The 22,176-nt window shown below is 39.8% G+C and overlaps 2 protein-coding genes and 1 non-coding gene across 3 annotated transcripts in view; 1 reads left to right on the top strand and 2 right to left on the bottom strand.

Moving 5' to 3' along the window:
- Positions 1-22,176, bottom strand: part of SSBP1 (single stranded DNA binding protein 1) — a 103,349-nt gene that overhangs the window by 35,778 nt on the left and 45,395 nt on the right. The window lies entirely within an intron of this gene.
- Positions 15,428-15,529, top strand: LOC113267531 (U6 spliceosomal RNA). Its single transcript, XR_003320840.2, has one exon. It is a non-coding gene; the product is annotated as a U6 spliceosomal RNA (small nuclear RNA).
- TAS2R5 (taste 2 receptor member 5) lies at positions 16,892-21,246 on the bottom strand. The gene has a single exon (XM_026512477.4). It carries the CDS (start codon positions 20,878-20,880, stop codon positions 19,993-19,995), a length of 888 nt encoding a protein of 295 aa, XP_026368262.1. The 5' UTR covers positions 20,881-21,246; the 3' UTR covers positions 16,892-19,992.

Here is a 22,176-nt window from a genome sequence, read left to right as displayed (position 1 = left end):
TGATGTTTTGTTCTTAATAAAGTGTTCCCTTGCTGTAAAGATTTTTTTTAATTGATTTAAATTCAGTTCAGGTAACATATACTGTATAATTAGTTTCAGGGGTAGAATTTAGTGATTCATCAGTTGCATAAAACACCGAGTGTTCACCACATCAAGTGCCTTCTTTAATGCCCATCACCCAATTACCCCAACCCCCAATCGACCTCCCCTCCAGCAATGCTGTTTCCTAGAGTTAAGAGTCTCTTATGGTTTGCATCCCTGTTTTCATCTTATTTTATTTTTCCTTCCCTTCCCCAATGTTCATCTGTTTTGTTTCTTCTTTTATTTTTCCTTCCCTTCCCCAATGTTCATCTGTTTTGTTTCTCAAATTCCACATATGAGTGAAATCATATGGTATTTTTGTTTGTCTGACTTGTTTAGAATAATAACCTCTAGTTCCTTCCACTTATTCACAAGATCTCATCCTCTCTCTTCTACTCAATAAAATCAGTCCAGTATTCCCCACCCCCTTTCCCTCCAACACTACACTTCTGGTGAGCACAGCATAACATGTAGAGAAGCTGAATTAGTATATCATACATCTGAAACCAATGTAACAATGTGTGTCAACTATACTCATACAAAATATTAATAAAAATAAAAAATTAAAATGAGGTATAGAAGAATGTGTAATGGCATCAAAACTCTAAGTATAAAACTCAGTTTATACAACAGTATATGTGTTATGGATCCACGGTTTTTGTGCCCATGGCTATTCACACAATACCTAATAATCAAAACACTGAAGAACAAGAGGAAAGCAAACAAAAAGATCCCTGTCCTCATGGAGTATATATTCTAGCTTAAGGATACAGGCAGTCAAACAAATTTTAAAATGTATTATACCGCGTTAAGTACTATGGGGAAAAAAAGTAAAATGGAATTGGAAGTGCTGGGATAACCTGAGCAGGTTCTGAGAATCCTTGCGAATGCCAGGAAAGCGGTAAATGGAGTTGGATGGTGGTTGTGGGAGTTGGCATCTGTGTTCCTAGAGATGTCATGATTAACACGGCAGTGAAAATGCCATCATCAGGGTGGGAGTGAGCATAGGGCATGTTTTTGGCAAGGTGTAATAATAAAGTGTGACAAAAGATGGCTCCTGTGTCTGAGTGTACCCATATGATGCTGAGGACAAAAAAGCAAAAGAAAGGAAAAGGGCATGAATGCTCTCCAGGGACATCTAGAACATGAATCTCAGAAGCAGTGATTTGGACTGAAACCCAAAGACAGCTGATACAAAGCTAGGGGCCTTGGAGATCATCAAATGCAACATCAGATGTTCCTCCAGCCCTTTCTCTAGTTCCTCAGAAATATCCAGAGTGCTGAATTACAAAACCTTATTAAAGGAGAGAAAGCCTGAACTGTTCATTACTGTCTTAAAGTTTTTATTTAAATTCCAGTTAGTTAACATACAGTGTTATACTAGTTTCACGTGTACAGTAGAGAGATTCAACACCTCCATACCTCACTGGTACTCATCACAACAAATGCACTCCTTAATTCCCATCACCTATTTAACCCATCCCCCTACCCACCTCCCCTCTGGTAATCATCAGTTTGTTCTCTAGAGTTAAGAGTCTGTTCCTTGTTTTATAGTCATCTTTTACCCTATATTCAAAATAAGTTCATCTCAACACGATACTGTGTTAATTAGATTGATTACACATTAGGTAAACTTCAGTGATTTTAATGCTCTACTCTTTTTAACCCTTTTTGCACATCGGAATCACCAGGGGAGCTTTATTATTTTCTTCTTATTATTATGTTCAGTTAGCCAACATATAGTACATCAATAGTTTTTGATGTAGTGTTCAACGATTCATTAGTTGCATATAACACCCAGTGCTCATCACAACACGTACTCTCCTTAATACCCATCACCAGGTTACCCCAACCCCTCACCCCCTCCCTTCTGTAACCCTCACTTTGGTTCCTGGAGTCCAGAGTCTCTCATGGTTGTCTCCCTCTCTGATTTCTTCCCCTTCAGTTTTCCCTCCCTTCCCCTATGGTCCTCCTCACTATTCCTTACATTCCACATATAAGTGAAACCATATGATAATTGTCTTTCTCTGCTTGACTTATCATAATTCCCTCCAGTTCCATCCATGTCGATGCAAATGGTAGGTATTCATCCTTTCTGATGACTGAGTGATATTCCGTTGTATATGTGAACCACACCTTCTTTATTCGTTCATCTGTTGAAGGGCATCTCGGCTCCTTCCACAGTTTAGCTATTGTGGACATTGCTGCTGTGAATATGTATGTGCCCCTTCTTTTCACTACCTCTGTATCTTTAGGGTAAATACCTAGTAGTGCAATTGCTGGGTCATAGGATAGCTTTATTTTTAACGTCTTGAGGAACCTCCATACTGTTTTCCAGAGTGGCTGTACCAGTTTGCATTCCCACCAACAGTGTAGGAGGGTTCCCCTTTCTCCACATCCTCGACAACATTTGTTGTTTCCTGCCTTGTTAATTTTTGCCATCTAACTGGTGTAAGGTGGTATCTCATTGTGGTTTTGATTTGAATTTTCCTGCTGGCTAGTGATGTTGAACATTTTTTCATGTGTCTGTTAGCCATTTGTATGTCTTCTTTGGAGAAGTGTCTGTTGATATCTTCTGCCCTTTTCTTGACTGGATTATTTGTATTTTGGGTGTTGAGTTTGAGAAGTTCTTTATAGATCTTGGATACCAGACCTTTATCCGTTATGTCATTTGCAAATATTTTCTCCCATTCCGTGGGTTGCCTCTTAGTTTTGTTGACTTGTTTCCTTTGCTGTGCAGAGGATTTTATATTGAAGAAGACCCAAAAGTTCATTTTTTAAAAATTTTTTAATATGTTACGTTAGTCACCATACAGTACATCATTAGTTTTTGATGTAGTGTTCCATGATTCATTGTTTGCGTATAACACCCAGTGCTCCATGCCATACGTGCCCTCCTTAATACCCATCATGGGCCTATCCCAATCTCCCACACCCCTCCCCTCTGAAACCCTCAGTTTGTTTCCCAGAGTCATAGTCTCTCGTGGTTCATTGCCCCTTCTGTTTATCCCCCCTTCATTCTTCCCTTCCTTCTCCTATTGATCTGATCTCCCTATTTCTTACGTTCCATAAATGAATAAAACCATACGATAAGTGTCTTTCTCTGCTTGACTTATTTCGCTTAGCATAATCTTCTCCAGTCCCATTCATATTGCTGCAAATGTTGGGTAATCATTCTGATAGCTGAGTAATATTCCATTGTATAAATGGACCACATCTTCTTTATCCATTCGTCTGTTGAAGGGCATCTCAGCTCCTTTCACAGTTTTTTGTGGACAATGCTGCTATGAACATTGGGGTGCATATGGCCCTTCTCTTCACTACGTCTGTATCTTTGGGGTAAATACCCAGTAGTGCAATGGCTGGGTCATAGGGTAGCTCAATTTTTAACTTTTTTAGGGACCTCCACACTGTTTTCCAAAGTGGCTTGCATTCTCACCAACACTGTAAGAGGGTTCCCCTTTCTCCACATCCTCTGCAACATTTGTTGCTTCTTGCCTTGTCAATTTTTGCCATTCTAACTGGCATAAGATGGTATCTCAGTGTGGTTTTGATTTTAATTTCCCTGATGGCTAATGATTTTGAACATTTTTTCATGTGTCTGTTAACCATTTATATGTCTTCATTGGAAAAGTGTCTGTTCATATCTTCTGCCCATGTTTTGATTTGATTATTTGTTTCTCGTGTATTGAGTTTGAGAAGTTCTTTATAGATCTTGGATACCAGCCTTTTATCTGTACTTTCATTTGCAAATTATCTTCTCCCATTCTGTGTGTTGCCTCTTTGTTTTGATGACTGTTTCCTTTGCCTTGCAGAAACTTTTTATCTTGATGAAGTCCTTTTGTTTCCCTTGCCTTTGGAGACCTGTCTTTTTTTTTTTAATGATTTTTTATTATATTATGTTAGTCACCATACAGTACATCCCCAGTTTCCGAAGTAAGGCTCGATGATTCATTAGTTGTGTATAACACCCAGTGCACCATGCAATACGTGCCCTCCTTACTACCCATCACCGGCCTATCCCATTCCCTCACCCCCCTCCCCTCTGAGGCCCTCAGTTAGTTTCTCATAGTCCATAGTCTCTCATGCTTCATTCCCCCTTCTGATTACCCCCCCTTTCTTTATCCCTTTCTCCCCCTACTGATCATCCTAGTTCTTATGTTCCATAGATGAGAGAAATCATATGATAGTTGTCTTTCTCTGCTTGACTTATTTCACTTAGCATTATCTCCTCCAGTGCCGTCCATGTTGTAGCAAATGTTGAGAACTCGTTCTTTCTGATAGCTGAGTAATATTCCATTGTATATATGGACCACAACTTCTTAATCCAGTCATCTGTTGAAGGGCATCTCCGCTCCTTCCACGATTTAGCTATTGTGGACATTGCTGCTATGAACATTGGGGTGCATATGGCCCTTCTCTTCACTACGTCTGTATCTTTGGGGTAAACACCCAGTAGTGCAATGGCTGGATCATAGGGTAGCTCAATTTTTAACTTTTTAAGGGACCTCCACACTGTTTTCCAGAGTGGCTGTACCAACTGGCATTCCCACCAACAATGTAGGAGGGATCCCCTTTCTCCACATCCTCTCCAACAATTGTTGTCTCTTGCCTTGTCTATTTTTGCCATTCTAACTGGCGTAAGGTGGTATCTCAGTGTGGTTTTGATTTGAATTTCCTTGATGGCTAATGATTTTGAACATTTTTTCATGTGTCTGTTAGCCACTTGTATGTCTTCATTGGAAAAGTGTCTGTTCATACCTTCTGCCCATTTTTTGATTTGTTTATTTGTTTCTCGTGTATTGAGTTTGAGAAGTTCTTTGTAGATCTTGGATACCAGTCCTTTATCTGTAGTGTCATTTGCAAATATCTTCTCCCATTCCGTGGGCTGCCTCTTAGTTTTTCTGACTGTTTCCTTGGCTGTGCAGAAACTTTTAATCTTGATGAAGTCCCATAAATTCATTTTATCTTTTGTTTCTCTTGCCTTTGGGGATGTATCATGAAAAAGGTTGCTTTGGCCGATGTCGTAGAGGTTGCTGCCTATGGTCTCCTCTAGAATTTTGATGGATTCCTGTCTCACATCGAGGTCTTTCATCCATTTGGAGTTTATTTTTGTGTATGGTGTGAGATAGTGGTCAAGTTTCATTCTTTTGCATGTAGCTGTCCAATTTTCCCAGCACTATTTATTGAAGAGAATTTTCCCACCGGATGTTTTTTCCTGCTTTATCAAATATTAGTTGCCCAAAGAGCCGAGAGGGTCCATTTCTGGGCTCTCTATTCTGTTCCATTGGTCTATGTGTCTGTTTTTGTGCCAGTACCATGCTGTCTTTGTGATCACAGCTTTGTAGTACAGCTTGAAATCCGGCATTGTGATGCCCCCAGCTTTGTTTTTCCTTTTCAACAGTTCCTTGGAGATTCGGGGCCTTTTCTGTTTCCATACAAATTTAAGGACTATTTGTTCCAGTTCTTTGAAAAACGTCCTCGGTATTTTGATCGGGATAGCATTGAAAGTGTAGATTGCAGGGCGCCTGGGTAGCGCAGTTGTTAAGCGTCTGCCTTCGGCTCAGGGCATGATCCCGGCGTTCCGGGATCGAGTCCCACATCGGGCTCCTCCGCTGGGAGCCTGCTTCTTCCTCTCTCACTCGCCTGCTGTGTTCCCTCTCTCGCTGGCTGTCTCTCTGTCACATAAATAAATAAAATCTTTAAAAAAAAAAAAAGTGTAGATTGCTCTGGGTAGCATGGACATTTTAACTATGTTAATTCTTCCGATCCATGAGCATGGAATATCTTTCCATCTTTTTATGTCTTCCTCAATGTCTTTCAAGAGTGATTTATAGTTTCTAGAATATAGGTCCTTTACGTCTCTGGTTAAGTTAATTCCAAAGTAACGTATGGAGACGTGTCTTGAAAGAAGTTGTTGTGGCTGATGTTGAAGAGGTTACTGCCTATGTTCTCCTTATCATTTTGATGGATTCCTGTCTCACATTGAGGTGTTTCATCCATTTTGAGTTTATCTTTGTGTATGGTGTAAGAGAATGGTCCAGTTTCATTCTTCTGCATGTGGCAGTCCAATTTTCCCAGCACCATTTACTGAAGAGACTGTCTTTTTTACACTGGATATTTTTTCCTGCTTTGTCAAAGATTAATTGAGGGTCCATTTCTGGGGTCTCTATTCTGTTCCACTGATCTATGTGTCTGTTTTTGTGCCAATACCATGCTGTCTTGATGATCACAGCTTTGTAATATAGCTTGAAGTCAGGCATCATGATGCCCCAGCTTTGGTTTTCTATTTCAACCTTCCCCTGGTGACTCGGGGTCTTTTCTGGTTTCATACAAATTTTAGGATTGTTTGTTCCAGCTCTGTGAAAAATGTCAATGGTATTTTGATAGGGATTGCACTGAAAGTGTAGATTGCTCTGGGCAGCATACCAGGGAAGCTTTAAAAGACATAATATCTCGGGGGAGTTAAGATGGCGGAGGAGTAGGAGACACCTTTTTCAGCCGGTCCCCTGAGTCGAGCTGGATAGGTACCAGACCAGCCTAAACAACCACGGAACCAGCCTGAGACGCAGGAAGACGCATCTGGATCTCTACAAATGAATATCTCCAGCGCTGAGTATTGAGGTACGAAGCGGGGAGCCATGAAACTGTGCACAGATATCGGAAGATAAACGGAAGGGGGAGGGAGCCGCCATGTTCAGGCGCCGGGAAGCGGTAGCCACTTGCACAGGAGAGCGGGCGGGGCTCGCGGACGGCACCCGCAAAACAGCAGACTGAGACCGTGAGCCGGGTGCGCGCGCCACCAGGCATCTCGCGGAACACCGGAATCCCGGTGCGCTCACTGGATCCAGACTGAGACCAGGAGATCCGGGAGCGCGCGCGGGGCGGCTGGCGGCTGGCGGCATTAGAAACACAAAGGACAGAGACGCGCCGGCCCTGGAAGTGAGGGCTGGGACGCCGGGTGTGGGGCGCACATCCCGGGATGCTGCAGGGTTGAGCAGCACCAACAGTAACAGAGTTAAAGTGGCCAGAACATTAGTAGAGAACGGGCCGCAATCCCTCCGTTCTGTGACAGAGGCTGAAATTTGGCCGCTGCTGCTCTGACTCTCAGAAGAGGCACAGCAAACCGCCAGGGAAAGCCGCCAGAGAACAAAAGCCTGGAAATACCGGCTCAGGGAGTGCCCATCCCCATCCCCCCTCGCAGGGGACACGGAGACTCTACCCAAACATGGCTGCCTGAGTATCGGCGCGGCAGGCCCCTCCCCCAGAACACAGAAGGCAGGCTGAAAAATCAAGAAGCCCACAACGCGGGCGCCTGGGTGGCGCAGTCATTGAGCGCCTGCCTTCGGCTTAGGGCGTGATCCCGGCGTTCCGGAAAGGAATCCCTCATCGGGCTCCTCCACTGGGAGCCTGCTTCTTCCTCTCCCACTCCCCTGCTTCTGTTCCCTCTCTCGCTGGTTGGCTGCCACATAAATAAATAAATAAAATCTTTAAAGAAGAAGCCCACATCCCTAAGATCCCTATAAAACAAGGGGCACGGCCTGGGACCCAGTCAATAATTTGGGCTCTGGACAACCCCGCAACTTCTCCTCATCAGAATGACAAGAAGGAGAAGCCCCCCCCAGGAAAGAAAAGACAGTGAGTCTATGGCCTCTGCCACAGAAATAATGGATATGGATGTAACCAAATTATCAGAAATGAAATTCAGAGTAACGATGGTCAAAATGATGAGTAGAATTGAAAAAACTATTAACGAAAAGGTTACTGAGAATATAGAATCCCTAAGGACAGAAATGAGAGCGAATCTGACAGAAATTAAAAATTCTATGAGCCAAATGCAGGCAAAACTAGAGGCTCTGACAGCCAGGGTCGCAGAAGCAGAGGAACGGGTTAGTGAATTGGAGGATGGGTTAATAGAGGAAAAAATGAAAATAGAAGATGGTCTTAAAAAAATCCACGCCCACGAATGTAGGTTACGGGAGATTACTGACTCAATGAAACGATCCAATGTTAGAATCATCGGCATCCCTGAGGGGGTGGAGAAAAACAGAGGTCTAGAAGAGATATTTGAACAAATTGTAGCTGAAAACTTCCCTAATCTAGCAAGGGAAACAAACATTCGTGTCCAAGAGGCAGAGAGGACCCCTCCAAAGCTCAACCATGACAAACCTACGCCACGTCACGTCATAGTGCAATTCGCAAATATTAGATGCAAGGATACAGTATTGAAAGCGGCCAGGGCAAAGAAATTTCTCACGTACCAAGGCAAAAGCATCAGAATTACGTCAGACCTGTCTACACAGACCCGGAATGAGAGAAAGGGTTGGGGGAGCATATTTAAAGCTCTTTCAGAGAAAAACATGCAGCCAAGGATCCTTTATCCAGCAAGGCTGTCATTCAGAATTGATGGAGAAATAAAGACATTTCAGAATCGCCAGTCACTAACCAATTTTGTAACCACGAAACCAGCCCTACAGGAGATATTACGGGGGGTTCTATAAAAGTAAAAAGGCCCCAAGAGTGATACAGAACAGAAAGTCACAGCCAATACAAACAAAGACTTTACTGGCAACATGGCAACATTAAAATCATATCTCTCAGTACTCAGTCTTAATGTAAATGGTTTGAACCATCCGATAAAACGCCACAGGGTTGCAGATTGGATAAAAAGAAATGACCCATCCATTTGCTGTCTACAAGAGACTCATTTCAAACCCAAAGATGCATTCAGACTGAGAGTAAGGGGATGGAGTACCATCTTTCACGCAAATGGACCTCAAAAGAAAGCTGGGGTAGCAATTCTCATATCAGATAAATTGGATTTTAAACTACAGACTATAGTTAGAGATGCAGAAGGGCACTATATTATTCTTAAGGGAAGTATTCAACAAGTGGATATGACAATTATAAATATATATGCCCCCAACAGGGGAGCAGCAAGATACACAAGTCAACTCTTAACCAGAATAAAGAGACATATAAATAAAAATACATTAATAGTAGGGGACCTCAACACTCCACTATCAGAAATAGACAGAACACCCTGGCAAAAACTAAGCAAAGAATCAAAGGCTTTGAATGCCATACTCGACGAGTTGGACCTCATAGATATATATAGAACACTACACCCCAGAACCAAAGAATACTCATTCTATTCTAATGCCCATGGAACATTCTCAAGAATAGACCATGTTCTGGGAAACAAAACAGGTCTCAACCGATACCAAAAGATTGAAATTATCCCCTGCATTTTCTCAGACCACAACGCTCTGAAATTGGAACTCAACCACAAGGAAAAATTTGGAAGAAACTCAAACACTTGGAGACTAAGAACCATCCTGCTCAGGAATGACTCGATAAACCAGGAAATCAAAAATCAAATTAAACAATTTATGGAGACCAATGAGAATGAAAATACAACAGTCCAAAACCTATGGGATACTGCAAAGGCAGTCCTAAGGGGGAAATACATAGCCATCCAAGCCTCACTCAAAAGAATAGAAAAATCTAAAATGCAGTTTTTATATTCTCACCTCAAGAAGCTGGAACAGCAACAGAGGGACAGGCCTAATCCACGCACGAGGAAGCAGTTGACCAAAATTAGAGCTGAAATCAATCAAGCAGAAACCAGAAGTACAGTAGAGCAGATCAACAGGACTAGAAGCTGGTTCTTTGAGAGAATCAATAAAATTGACAGACCACTGGCAAGACTTATCCAAAAGAAAAGAGAAAGGACCCAGATTATTAAAATTATGAATGAAAAAGGAGAGGTCACGACGAGCACCATTGAAATTGGAAGGATTATTAGAAATTTTTATCAACAGCTATATGCCAATAAACTAAGCAATCTGGAAGAGATGGAATCCTTCCTGGAAACCTATAAACTACCAAGATTGAAACCGGAAGAAATTGATTCCTTAAACAGGCCAATTAATTATGAAGAGATTGAGTCAGTGATAAACAACCTTCCAAATAACAAAACTCCAGGCCCGGACGGTTTTCCTGGGGAATTCTACCAAACATTCAAAGAAGAAATAATACCTATTCTCCTAAAGCTATTTCAAAAAATAGAAACAGAAGGAAAGCTACCAAACTCATTCTATGAGGCCAATATTACCTTGATCCCCAAACCAGGCAAAGACCCCCTCAAAAAGGAGAATTACAGACCGATTTCCCTAATGAATATGGACGCCAAAATCCTCAACAAGATACTTGCTAATAGAATCCAACAGTACATTAAAAGGATTATCCATCATGATCAAGTGGGATTCATACCTGGGATGCAAGCGTGGTTCAATATTCGCAAATCAATCAGCGTGATACATCATATCAACAAGAAAAGACTCAGGAACCATATGATCCTCTCAATCGATGCCGAAAAAGCATTTGACAAAATACAGCATCCTTTCCTGATTAAAACCCTTCAGAGTGTAGGAATAGAAGGTACATTTCTCAATCTCATAAAAGCCATCTATGAAAAGCCTACTGCAAATATTATTCTCAATGGGGAAAAGCTGGAAGCCTTTCCCTTAAGATCAGGAACTCAACAAGGATGCCCACTCTCGCCACTATTATTCAACATAGTAGTAGAAGTCCTTGCAACAGCAATCAGACGACAAAAAGGGATCAAAGGTATTCAAATTGGCAAAGAAGAAGTCAAAATGTCTCTCTTTGCAGATGACATGATACTCTATATGGAAAACCCAAAAGAAGCCACTCCCAAACTATTAGAAGTTATAGAGCAATTCAGTAACGTGGCAGGATACAAAATAAATGCTCAGGAATCAGTTGCATTTCTATACACGAATAACGAGACTGAAGAAAGAGAAATTAGGGAATCCATCCCATTTACAATAGCACCAAAAACCATACGTTACCTTGGAATTAACTTAACCAGAGACGTAAAGGACCTATATTCTAGAAACTATAAATCACTCTTGAAAGACATTGAGGAAGACATAAAAAGATGGAAAGATATTCCATGCTCATGGATCGGAAGAATTAACATAGTTAAAATGTCCATGCTACCCAGAGCAATCTACACTTTCAATGCTATCCCGATCAAAATACCAAGGACATTTTTCAAAGAACTGGAACAAACAGTCCTTAAATTTGTATGGAAACAGAAAAGGCCCTGAATCACCAAGGAACTGTTGAAAAGGAAAAACAAAGCTGGGGGCATCACAATGCCGGATTTCGAGCTGTACTACAAAGCTGTGATCACAAAGACAGCATGGTACGGGCACAAAAACAGACACATAGACCAATGGAACAGAATAGAGAGCCCAGAAATGGACCCTCGGCTCTTTGGGCAACTAATATTTGATAAAGCAGGAAAAAACATCCGGTGGGAAAAAGACAGTCTCTTCAATAAGTGGTGCTGGGAAAATTGGACAGCTACATGCAAGAGAATGAAACTTGACCACTATCTCACACCATACACAAAAATAAACTCCAAATGGATGAAAGACCTCGATGTGAGACAGGAATCCATCAAAATTCTAGAGGAGAACATAGGCAACAACCTCTACGACATCGGCCAAAGCAACCTTTTTCATGACACATCCCCAAAGACAAAAGAAACAAAAGATAAAATGAATTTATGGGACTTCATCAAGATTAAAAGTTTCTACACATCCAAGGAAATAGTCAGAAAAACTAAGAGGCAGCCCACGGAATGGGAGAATATATTTGCAAATGACACTACAGATAAAGGACTGGTATCCAAGATCTACAAAGAACTTCTCAAACTCAATACACGAGAAACAAATAAACAAATCAAAAAATGGGCAGAAGGTATGAACAGACACTTTTCCAATGAAGACATACAAATGGCTAACAGACACATGAAAAAATGTTCAAAATCATTAGCCATCAAGGAAATTCAAATCAAAACCACACTGAGATACCACCTTACACCAGTTAGAATGGCAAAAATAGACAAGGCAAGAAACAACAATTGTTGGAGAGGATGTGAAGAAAGGGGATCCCTCCTACATTGTTGGTGGGAATGCAAGTTGGTACAGCCACTCTGGAAAACAGTGTGGAGGTCCCTTAAAAAGTTAAAAATTGAGCTACCCTATGACCCAGCCATTGCACTACTGGGTATTTACCCCAAAGATACAGACATAGTGAAGAGAAGGGCCATATGCACCCCAATGTTCATAGCAGCAATGTCCACAATAGCTAAATTGTGGAAGGAGCCAAGATGCCCTTCAACAGATGACTGGATTAAGAAGTTGTGGTCCATATATACGATGGAATATTACTCAGCTATCAGAAAGAACGAGTTCTCAACATTTGCTACAACATGGACGGCACTGGAGGAGATAATGCTAAGTGAAATAAGTCAAGCAGAGAAAGACAACTATCATATGATTTCTCTCATCTATGGAACATAAGAACTAGGATGATCGGTAGGGGAAGAGAGGGATTAAGAAAGGGGGGTAATCAGAAGGGGGAATGAAACATGAGAGACTATGGACTATGAGAAACAAACTGAGGACTTCAGAGGGGAGGGGGGTGGGGGAATGGGATAGACCGGTGATGGGTAGTAAGGAGGGCACGTATTGCATGGTGCACTGGGTGTTATACACAACTAATGAATCATCGAGCCTTACATCGGAAACCGGGGATGTACTGTATGGTGACTAACATAATATAATAATAATAATAATAAAAAAATCATTAAAAAATAAATAAATAAAAGACATAATATCTCAGAGATTCTAATTTATTGGCCGTGGGCATGACCCGGGGATTGGGATATTTTTAATCTACCAGACTGATCTCATATGCAACCAAAATTGAAAATCTGAAACTTTCATCATAAAGCCTGTACTATCTAAAACTGTCTTCGAATTTTATAGAATACTATAGTCTGTGAAAAACCATCTTTTAAAAACTCATGTTCACTAATCGTTTCATACTGCCATATAGAAACACAGTAAGTTTTGTGTATTAACCTTATATACAGCCAGTTACCTTTCTAAATTAATTTATGTCCTAAATTTTTTAGATTATTGGGGGTTTCCAGGTACACAGTCATATCTTAAAATATGATGGTTTTTAATAGCATGATGTATAAACCTATCAAATCACTAAGTTATACACCTGAAACTAATTTAACATTGTGTGTCAACTCACTCAAATAAAAAAAAAGTCAATTTCCCACCAGTAACAAATGAGAATTCCAATTTCTCCACATCTTCACTAACATGTAATATTGTCTTTTTTTATTCTAGCCACCTGGTGGGTATGAAGTGGTTATCTCATTCTGGTTTTGATTTGCACTCCCCTAATGACTAAGGATGTCGACCCACCTTCATGTGCTTGTTAACCACTGGTATACATTCTATGAAAAAAATATTCAAAGCCTTGATCCAGTTTTTTATTAGAAGATCGTTTTACTATAGAGCTATAAGAACTATTTATAAATCTCAGACATAAGTCTCTTATCAGATATAGTATTTGCAATATTTTTTCCTATTCTGTAACTGGGCTTTTTACTATCTTGATGGGGTCCTTTGTGGCACAAATGTTTTTTAAATTGTTGAAGTCTGATTCACTTATTTTGTTGTTGTTGCTTGTGCTTTTGGTGTCATATCTAAAAAATCACTGCTTAACATAAGGTCACCAAGATTTATTCCCATAAGTTTTTGTCAATAGTTGTATAGTTGTAGGTATTACACTTAGGTCTGTGATATATTTCTAGTCAATTTTTGTATAAAGTGTGAGGTAAAGATCAATTTAATTCTTTTCCATGTGGATATCCCAGTTGCCCCAGGACCATTTGTTGAAAAGACTTCTTTTATTGTTAAATTATCTTGGCACCCTTGACTAAAATCATTTCACCATAGTATGAGGGTTTATTTCTGGACTCTCAATTCTATTCCATCCATTCATATGTCTATCCTTACACCAGTACCACACTGTCCTAATTACTATAGCTTTGCACTAAATTTTATTTATTTATTTTTTTAATGATTTTTTATTATATTATGTTAGTCACCATACAGTACATCCCCGGTTTCCGATGTAAGGCTCGATGATTCATTAGTTGTGTATAACACCCAGTGCACCATGCAATACGTGCCCTCCTTACTACCCATCACTGGTCTATCCCATTCCCCCACCCCCCTCCCCTCTGAAGTCCTCAGTTTGTTTCTCATAGTCCATAGTCTCTCATGTTTCATTCCCCCTTCTGATTACCCCCCCCTTTCTTTATCCCTTTCTTCCCCTACTTGCACTAAATTTTAAAATTGAGAAGTGTGAATCCCCCATATTTGTTCTTTGGTTATTATGGGTCTCCTGCAAAGCCATATAAATGTCAATTTCTGAGGGGAAAAAAAAAGACAACTGGGATTCAGATAGAGATGTGCTGATCTGTAGATCAATTTGGGGAGTACTGATATCTTAACAATATTAAGTATTCCTATCCATGAACATGGTATGTCTATCAATTTATTAAGGTCTCTTTAATTTCTTTCACAATTTTTTAAACAGTTTTCAGTGTAGTCTTATATGTCTTCTGTCAAAATATTCCTACATATCTTATTCTTTCTAATACAACTACAAATGAGTTTTCTTAATTTCATTTTGAAATATTCATTGCTAGTGTATATTCAACTGACTTTAGTATATTGATCTTGTATCTGTAAACTTGTTGTTTATCACTTCTATTATTTTTTTATCATGGATTCCTTAGGATTTTCTATATACAAGATAATGTCATCAGCTTTTCTCTTTTATTAATCTATCTTGACAGTGGATTTTCTATCTTGTAAGTCTTTCCAAAGAACAAACTTAACTTTTTAATATATATATCAGAAGAAGCAATACACACAAAGAGATACTTTAAGAGAATTTGATAAAAGATTTATAAAGGTGTGGGCAGGGTTGAAGAAAATAACAAGGGATGGTGAAGTACCCACAAACTTAGGAGCCACTGCCAAACCATATTTACCTGGCATTTCTATTCTGTTTTCTGTGTCTTTAATTATTCCTTGCCAGTGCAAATATTTAAAGTTATTTTTCCCAAAGACTAGTATGATAACAATATTAAGGATAAATAGTTATAGCTATTACTGTACACCAGGCACTCTCCTAAGCACTTTACATGTATTAATTCATTTAATCCTCATGACAAACCTATGACAAATTAACCTTCCTGCTATCAAGTTATATAGGTGTTCTTATAAAATTTCAAACTCTGTAAAATCATACACAAAAAATAAAAGGCCTTATGAGGAAAATAATGTGGAATTAGACTACTGAAAACTTACGCATCTTTGTAACCAGAGCACTAACTGAAATAAAAACAATCCTAATAAAAATCCTAGAAAGAGTCCTCACTTTGGCAACACATATACTAAAACTGAAACAATACAGAAGATTAGCATGACCCTTGTGCAAGGATGACACACCAAAAAAAGCCCCCAAAAATCCTAGAAAAATATGTCTCTGCAAGCCTTTGCACTCAGCCTCAGTCAATCATTCACAACTCTTAAGCTGGGACTTGTTCTTTCAAATCTTTGAGCACAGTAATTTGTATAGATGAGTTTCATTATAGTCTAAAAATCTGAACCAGAAAATAGTCTCATTTAACAATACACTTTTTAAAAATACAGGATAAATGTTTTCACAGCTACCTAATCTTTACTCATAATTTTGCCAGTAACTTAAGTGTAGAATGTAGAGGTCTTGAAGCCACTCTACTTAGTGTCCCACTAAGGGAAAGCACTTCAGCTGTTTTCAGCTTCTTTCTTAAAATGCCATATACTGTTAAGGCTTTCTCCTTGAGAGTAAGCTGCTCCTGATAGTTTCTTTTGTCTTCAACCTTTATGTTTAATTTTTTTGTCTATTTCTCCGATTTCCATTACTTCACTCTATCAAGTTGTATAGCACTGGCAATTATTTGTGCTAGAAACTTAGAATCATCTCCAATTATATTCAACATTGACTCCTTTAGTTCACTTGTGAATGTGATTTCACATTCTTTCAAAATCCTTTAGAATTTCAAGATCTTCCTTGTTTGTTAAAACATTTCAGAATCTGCTCACTAACCTCATGATCATCAATGCACTAAGTCTTCACTGACATTTTCATAACTCACTCCCTGTATATAATCAATACTAACATACGCTGCTAGCCAGAAAAATACTTTTCAACTTTTCTTCTTGGTGTTATTTGAAAATAAGAATGAAGTATTTACTAAAATAAAGCGTAATGCAAAATTTTTTTCTTCTACATTCTACTGAGAAGTATCACTCATATTCGTGATCTGCTCTTTCTCTCTTGAAGTTTTATAAACTTCCTTTGATATTCTTATGATATCCTTATAAACTTTCCTCTTTGATAGTCTTTTTTTTTAAGATTTTATTTATTTATTTATTTGAGAACACGAGGGGGGGCAGAGGCACAGGGAGAGAGAGAATCTCAAGCAGACTCCACACTAAGCGTGGAGCCCAACACAGAGCTCAATAACAGGACCCCAAGATCATGACCTGAGCCAAAACCAAGACTTGAACACTTAACCAACTGCACACTCAGGCACCCCCCTCTTTGATAGTCCTAAATTCTTCTGTAATGTTCTTAAGTGTGAAGGGTTCTCCATCTTTTCTGTCTTTGCACCTTTCCAACCTGGTTTTTTTACCTTTCTTTAACTTGGTGCGACTCTTGGTCATTAATTCTTCAACTGTTTCATTCCTTCCATTCATTTTTCCCATCTCTTTTGGGACTCCAGTTACACAATAACTACTCTGTTATTTCCAGTGCCATATAGCTGTTCTTTTCTTTTACATTTTCCATCTTTTTACAGCTTCCTGTTTTTTTCTAAGTGTTCTTTGAGCTAAACTTCCAGTTCATTAATTACAGTTTAAGTCTTCATTAATTTACCATCATCTATATCAATTCTGCTGCTTAATCTAATTATTGAGTTATTTTATTTCATTTAAAAATACATATTTCAGAAGCCAAGAAGAAATCAGACAGCAGGTGTGTGACCTAGAATCAGCCAACCACAGGCTCACAGGCAGGACTTTGGACCTTGGAGCTAGGACTCAGGGGCACATTCACAGAGGCACTGGCCATATCAGAGGCATAATGCTGACAGTCGAAACGTGTGTGGTGGTGCCAGCATCAGTCCCCAGGGAGTGACTTGGTCGTGTTCTCAGTTGTTTAAACTCTCTTCGTTCCCATTCTGATCTTGACTTTCCAGTCTTCTCATTGATTCTGTGAGACAGCCAATTTCCTTCCAACAAATGTATTTTCTCTTTAAGTCATTTGAAGTTGAACATGAGATAGGATATGGGAAAAGTACAGGACAGATGAAGCACTAATTTCTTCCTTCTACATAATTCAGATTCTGCAGACACTATCATAAGTTGTGTTTCAAAACAGTAAAGTTAAAAATATATTACTTAAAGTTATACAATTAATGACAAACAAAACTAATCAAATTTAGGAGAGGAGAATGGTTTTGGGGTTAAGTGAGATAATCCCCAAACTCTGATGGATGGGATTCAAAAGTTACAGTTCAAAGTTGTTACACCAAGTAAAAGAGGCAAAATCTTAGAGTTGTGAAAGTAATCGCTACAAAAACTAAGGCAAATGGCAAAATATGACTATATCTGGGCAGTGAGACTAACAATGGGGAGTGGAATAGAAACATGCTCCTGTTTGAAACTTGTTAGTCCTCCCCAGGCTGCATCATACGACACAACAGAAAGAAAGGCTAGTGATATCTATACACATCCACGCACGCACACAGGCACATATGCACATGTACATGGATCCAGCTGCAGCCCTGGGAATGCAAACTAGAAAAGATTTACATAGGCATCAGTTCAAGAGCACAGATTTGCCTCCAGATTTGTTTTCTTGGATAAAACACAAAGCAGCCTCACACCCATCGTGAGCTAAATCATGTTTAGAAAAGGAAGGAAATCTAATCCCAAAAAGTGGGAAAATGCAAGTGTTTTGTCCCTAGGAAGAGCCAGTCATAGAAACTTCAGTCATGATTGGGATCTTGGCTCCCAGGCAACCCACCAATACCTTTCAAGTTACAACAAACTTGAAAGATGAGTTGTTTATTTCATCTGCCGAAAAATACTCATAAACTTGAGTATTCCACAGGCTCATCCCAGCATGAAGTCTTATAAGTATGAACAAGAGGAACTTAAGGTTTACTGGAAAATGCGTAAGACCTGCAGTCCAAAACTCTGGGACTATTTTACCTGCACCATTTACCAGCTGATGACCTTGAGCAAATCACTACTCCAGCCTGAGTTTTGTGATCTATAAAATGAGGATGGAAATATTAACTACATAGAGTTGTTATTAAAATCAAATAAGATAATGGGCAATATATAAGAATACCTGATAAAATGTAAAGCCCAATACAAATGGGAGGTACTGTTATCATTCTTACAACTGGTCACAAAGGACATTTGTATAAAGACAGGCACAGCATAATGGAAAATTCATCCTATTACTAAAAATATAACCAAGGAGCAGCATCTCTCCACTTGAAATGGATGGATATTTTCATTCCCAGAAGACAAAACACAGTGCTTGACCTCACACGATGCACAATGAAATCAGAGGAGCCAGTTCTCCCCTTCGTGATGACTAACATCCACAGGTGTCTAGCATGTACTTCAGTTCACAGCTTTAGGTAAGGAAAAGACACATGTTGGGTAGAATAGATTAATGAAAGTAGATAAGCATGGTTCCTAAGAAGTGAAAAAAATTGTAAGTATATCAAGTATTGTCCTTCGAATTCCAGATCCCCTGGAACTGTACCAAAAGAAACGTGCTCAAACAAAACTACAAAGATGACTGAGAAAGCACATAGGAAGAGGGATGGGATTCAGAGACGCCAAAGGCAAAGCTAGCTGTTTAGGAAGGTAGCATGTTGTCCAAGGAAAGAGCCCGGGCCCCAGAGTCAGAAAACTGAGTTCTGGTCCCAGCACTACACTGGAATCTCTACAAAACCCTGGGCAGGCCATTGCCCTCTCTGGGTCTCAGTTTCTTTATAACACAAAAGCGAAATCGAAAGACTAGTTAACATAGCTAATTGATCATTTAGAAAATATTTACTGTGTATTATAAGCTAGGGAGTATTCTGGGCATCAGGAACCTAGGAGAAGACAGAAAAAGACACAGTTCCTGCTGCCATGGATTTGACATAGATGATCTCCATCCAACTCACAGATGTGGTTTGCTCAAACTGACTTCAGTCTGTACAGAGACCAGAGCGGAGCAAAGAGGATGAGGCTTCACCTCTTCAGGGAGCAGTGCTCTTTCTGAGTAAGCAAGTTCCCCTCATTCCCATCTTGTTCCTTTATAGGTCCTGAGCTAGAAGATCAACTGACTTTTATTGTAAAAAGCAAGTCTAGGCCTCAAAGGACCTTCTAGAAATATAAAGATGTGTTGTTTTGTTTTTCAGTTAGATAACTAAAACTACTACAGTAGAGAAATGGGAAAATTATTTGATACTTCTTTTTTTAAAAAAGCTTATCTAAAACAACTAACATTAATGGATAGGTGAAATTTAATAAAAATTAATGATCTCTATATTAATTATTCCTAATCTCTGTTCCCTATAATAGGAAAAACACAACTTATATATGTAATTTAAAAAGAAATGAATTATTTAGTATATATATGAACAGATATAACACCTACTTTACCAAAAGTAAAGCCCCAGCCTTGATTTCTATAATACAATAAAACAGTTAGACTTCACACTGCCAAAAGAGAAACAGTATTAGTTTTTACTCTGTATTTCTGTAGCTCATTTGTTGATTTGGTGTCAGAGAAGAAAAAATTTAAAAGATAAGAAAGTCAGCTCCCATATAGAGAGCTACCAAAAAGTGTCTCGAAAGAGTATTCTGAGCACACGTTTCTCTAGGCTCTCCAAGCACACACTGTCTTCCACAGAATTCTCTGACAAGTCTGCTTCACCCTGGGATTCCCCATGATCAATATGACAGAATGAAGAGAAGGGTAGGCAGCCATGACTGTCTCGGAGATGAAGACAATGAGGACATTAGCAGAAGACTTGGAGACGATGGAAAAGGGGCTGGCCAGAATGTAAACCACATGAAGGATAAGGAAGCAGCCCAAGGACTTCAGGACAGTGATGTGAGCCTTGGCCCGAGCATCTCTCCTACCAGCTGTATGCACCTTCATCTTCTTGTGGTGTCTATACAAAGAGACAATCAGCATCCCGGAAGAAACAAGAAATACCATCAGAGGCAACCCACTTCCTGCATTGAGCTTTAATATATACAGGTAGTGACAGCTTTTGAGGGGGTACAGAATGCTGCTGTTGCCTTGGGAAAGATGATAGGGCTTTAAGCCAATGCGGGCTACAGCTACCAAACTGATCATGAGGTACCCCAGAAGGCACCAGAGACTCAGGCAATAGGCCCTCTGCTTCAGCCACAAGCAGACAGGGTGTTCAAGGGTCGTGATCTTCCTGCAGTAGAAGACACTGAGGAAAGTGGCAAACCAGAGGCTGGCCTGGCTTACCAGGATCCAGAAGACACTGAGATTGTGAAGCCAATGACTGCTCTGGAAAAGCAGAAACAGGCTTAAGTCCATCATAATCAGCCACTGCAGGAGAAATCGGCAGACAGCCAGGCCCAGAACAATGAGGTTGTATGAGGACCCGTTGAATTTTCTGACCCATTCTCCAAAACTCCAGACCATAAGGACTCCATTTCCAACCAGGCCAATGAGAAATTCGGCCACTGCCACCACCATCAGCAGTGTTAGGGCAGCAGTCAGCATGGCTGGGGACAGGAAGGAGTCTCTCACTTCTGTCACAGAAGATGTCCTGCTTCAGCAGACGAACGTGTGTGGCTGTGGCTGAGCCTCAGATCCCCGGAGCGTGATACCACCCTCAAGGTAAGTTTTCACACCACAAAATCTGGACTTGCCCTTCTGGAACCTGTCCTTCAAGACTGAACAGCTGTGACCAGGCACAGAGAGTTTAGAAGTTATGATCCCCTCTGTATTTGCATCCGCATGAATGCACTCTGAGCCAACACTCAGAGATTTAAAATAATACTACAGACACCAACTCCCCTTCTCAAGGGTCATGAGCTAGCATCTAGACACTAGCACATAATATATCAAGACCTCTCAATAAGAAGATCAAATCAAAACATTCTCAGGTTTTATACAGTGTCAAATGGAGCTTATATTATAAAATTTGTTTATTTTTATAAAAAGTATTCTGAACATTAAAGCATGAAAGCTGAATAAACTCAAATTTAAAACATATTTCATTATCAAAAAAATAATAATAAAGTAAAATATATTTCACTATCAAAGAGAGAAGCAGGGGAAATTTTAGGGAAGAAAACAATCAGAGAACAAAAACAGTACATTTAAGTGCCAAACAATAAAAAACTGGAAGTCAGGGAGAGGAGCCATTACCGCTAATCTGAGTCTTTGAGGTCATCTGTCCTTTATGATCAATTACCCACACACACATGACTCAGCACATATCTCTCACCAAGGTCTCAGGGGAAGGAAATGAGCTCAAATAAGTGAAAAAAGACTAGCACAGTTATCAACAAATATAGGAAAGTGTTTCATTTATTGTGCAGACTCCAACTTCCCTAGGACCAGCCTAACACAAATGTTTATGGAAGGCTGAACTCTAAGACGGCTTCTAAGATTTCCACCCCTCGGTGTACATACCCTGAATAACCCTTGAGTAGGGTGGGACTGTAAGTAAGACAGGCTGTCACTTCTACAACTAGCTTACATTATATGGCAAAGATAAAGGGCTTTTGCAAATGTAATTACATCAGTTGCATTTGAGCTACTCAAAAAAATTACCCTGGGTGGGCCTAATTTAATCAGTTGAAGTCTTGGAAGAGAAACTGGGCCCTCCTACTGACCTTGAAGAATCCGGCTACCAGGCTGTGAGAGAGACACATGGCAAGAACTGTGGGGTGCTGAGATTGGTCCCCAGAAGACAGCAGCAGGAAAACAGGGACCTTTGTGGAACAACTGCAAGGAACTGAATTCTGCAAACAACCAGTGAGCTTGGAAAAGCTCCCTGAGCTCCAAAAA

Source organism: Ursus arctos, unplaced genomic scaffold (assembly GCF_023065955.2).
Source record: "Ursus arctos isolate Adak ecotype North America unplaced genomic scaffold, UrsArc2.0 scaffold_3, whole genome shotgun sequence".
In the NCBI taxonomy this organism is placed as follows: domain Eukaryota; kingdom Metazoa; phylum Chordata; class Mammalia; order Carnivora; family Ursidae; genus Ursus; species Ursus arctos.
The sequence above is the reverse complement of the archived record's forward strand: the minus strand, read 5'-3'. Positions and strand labels throughout refer to the sequence as shown.

Bases quoted from the DNA above. Each gene is read 5' to 3' on its own strand.
- TAS2R5 (XM_026512477.4), bottom strand. From the start codon at position 20,880: ATGCTGACTGCTGCCCTAACACTGCTGATGGTGGTGGCAGTGGCCGAA.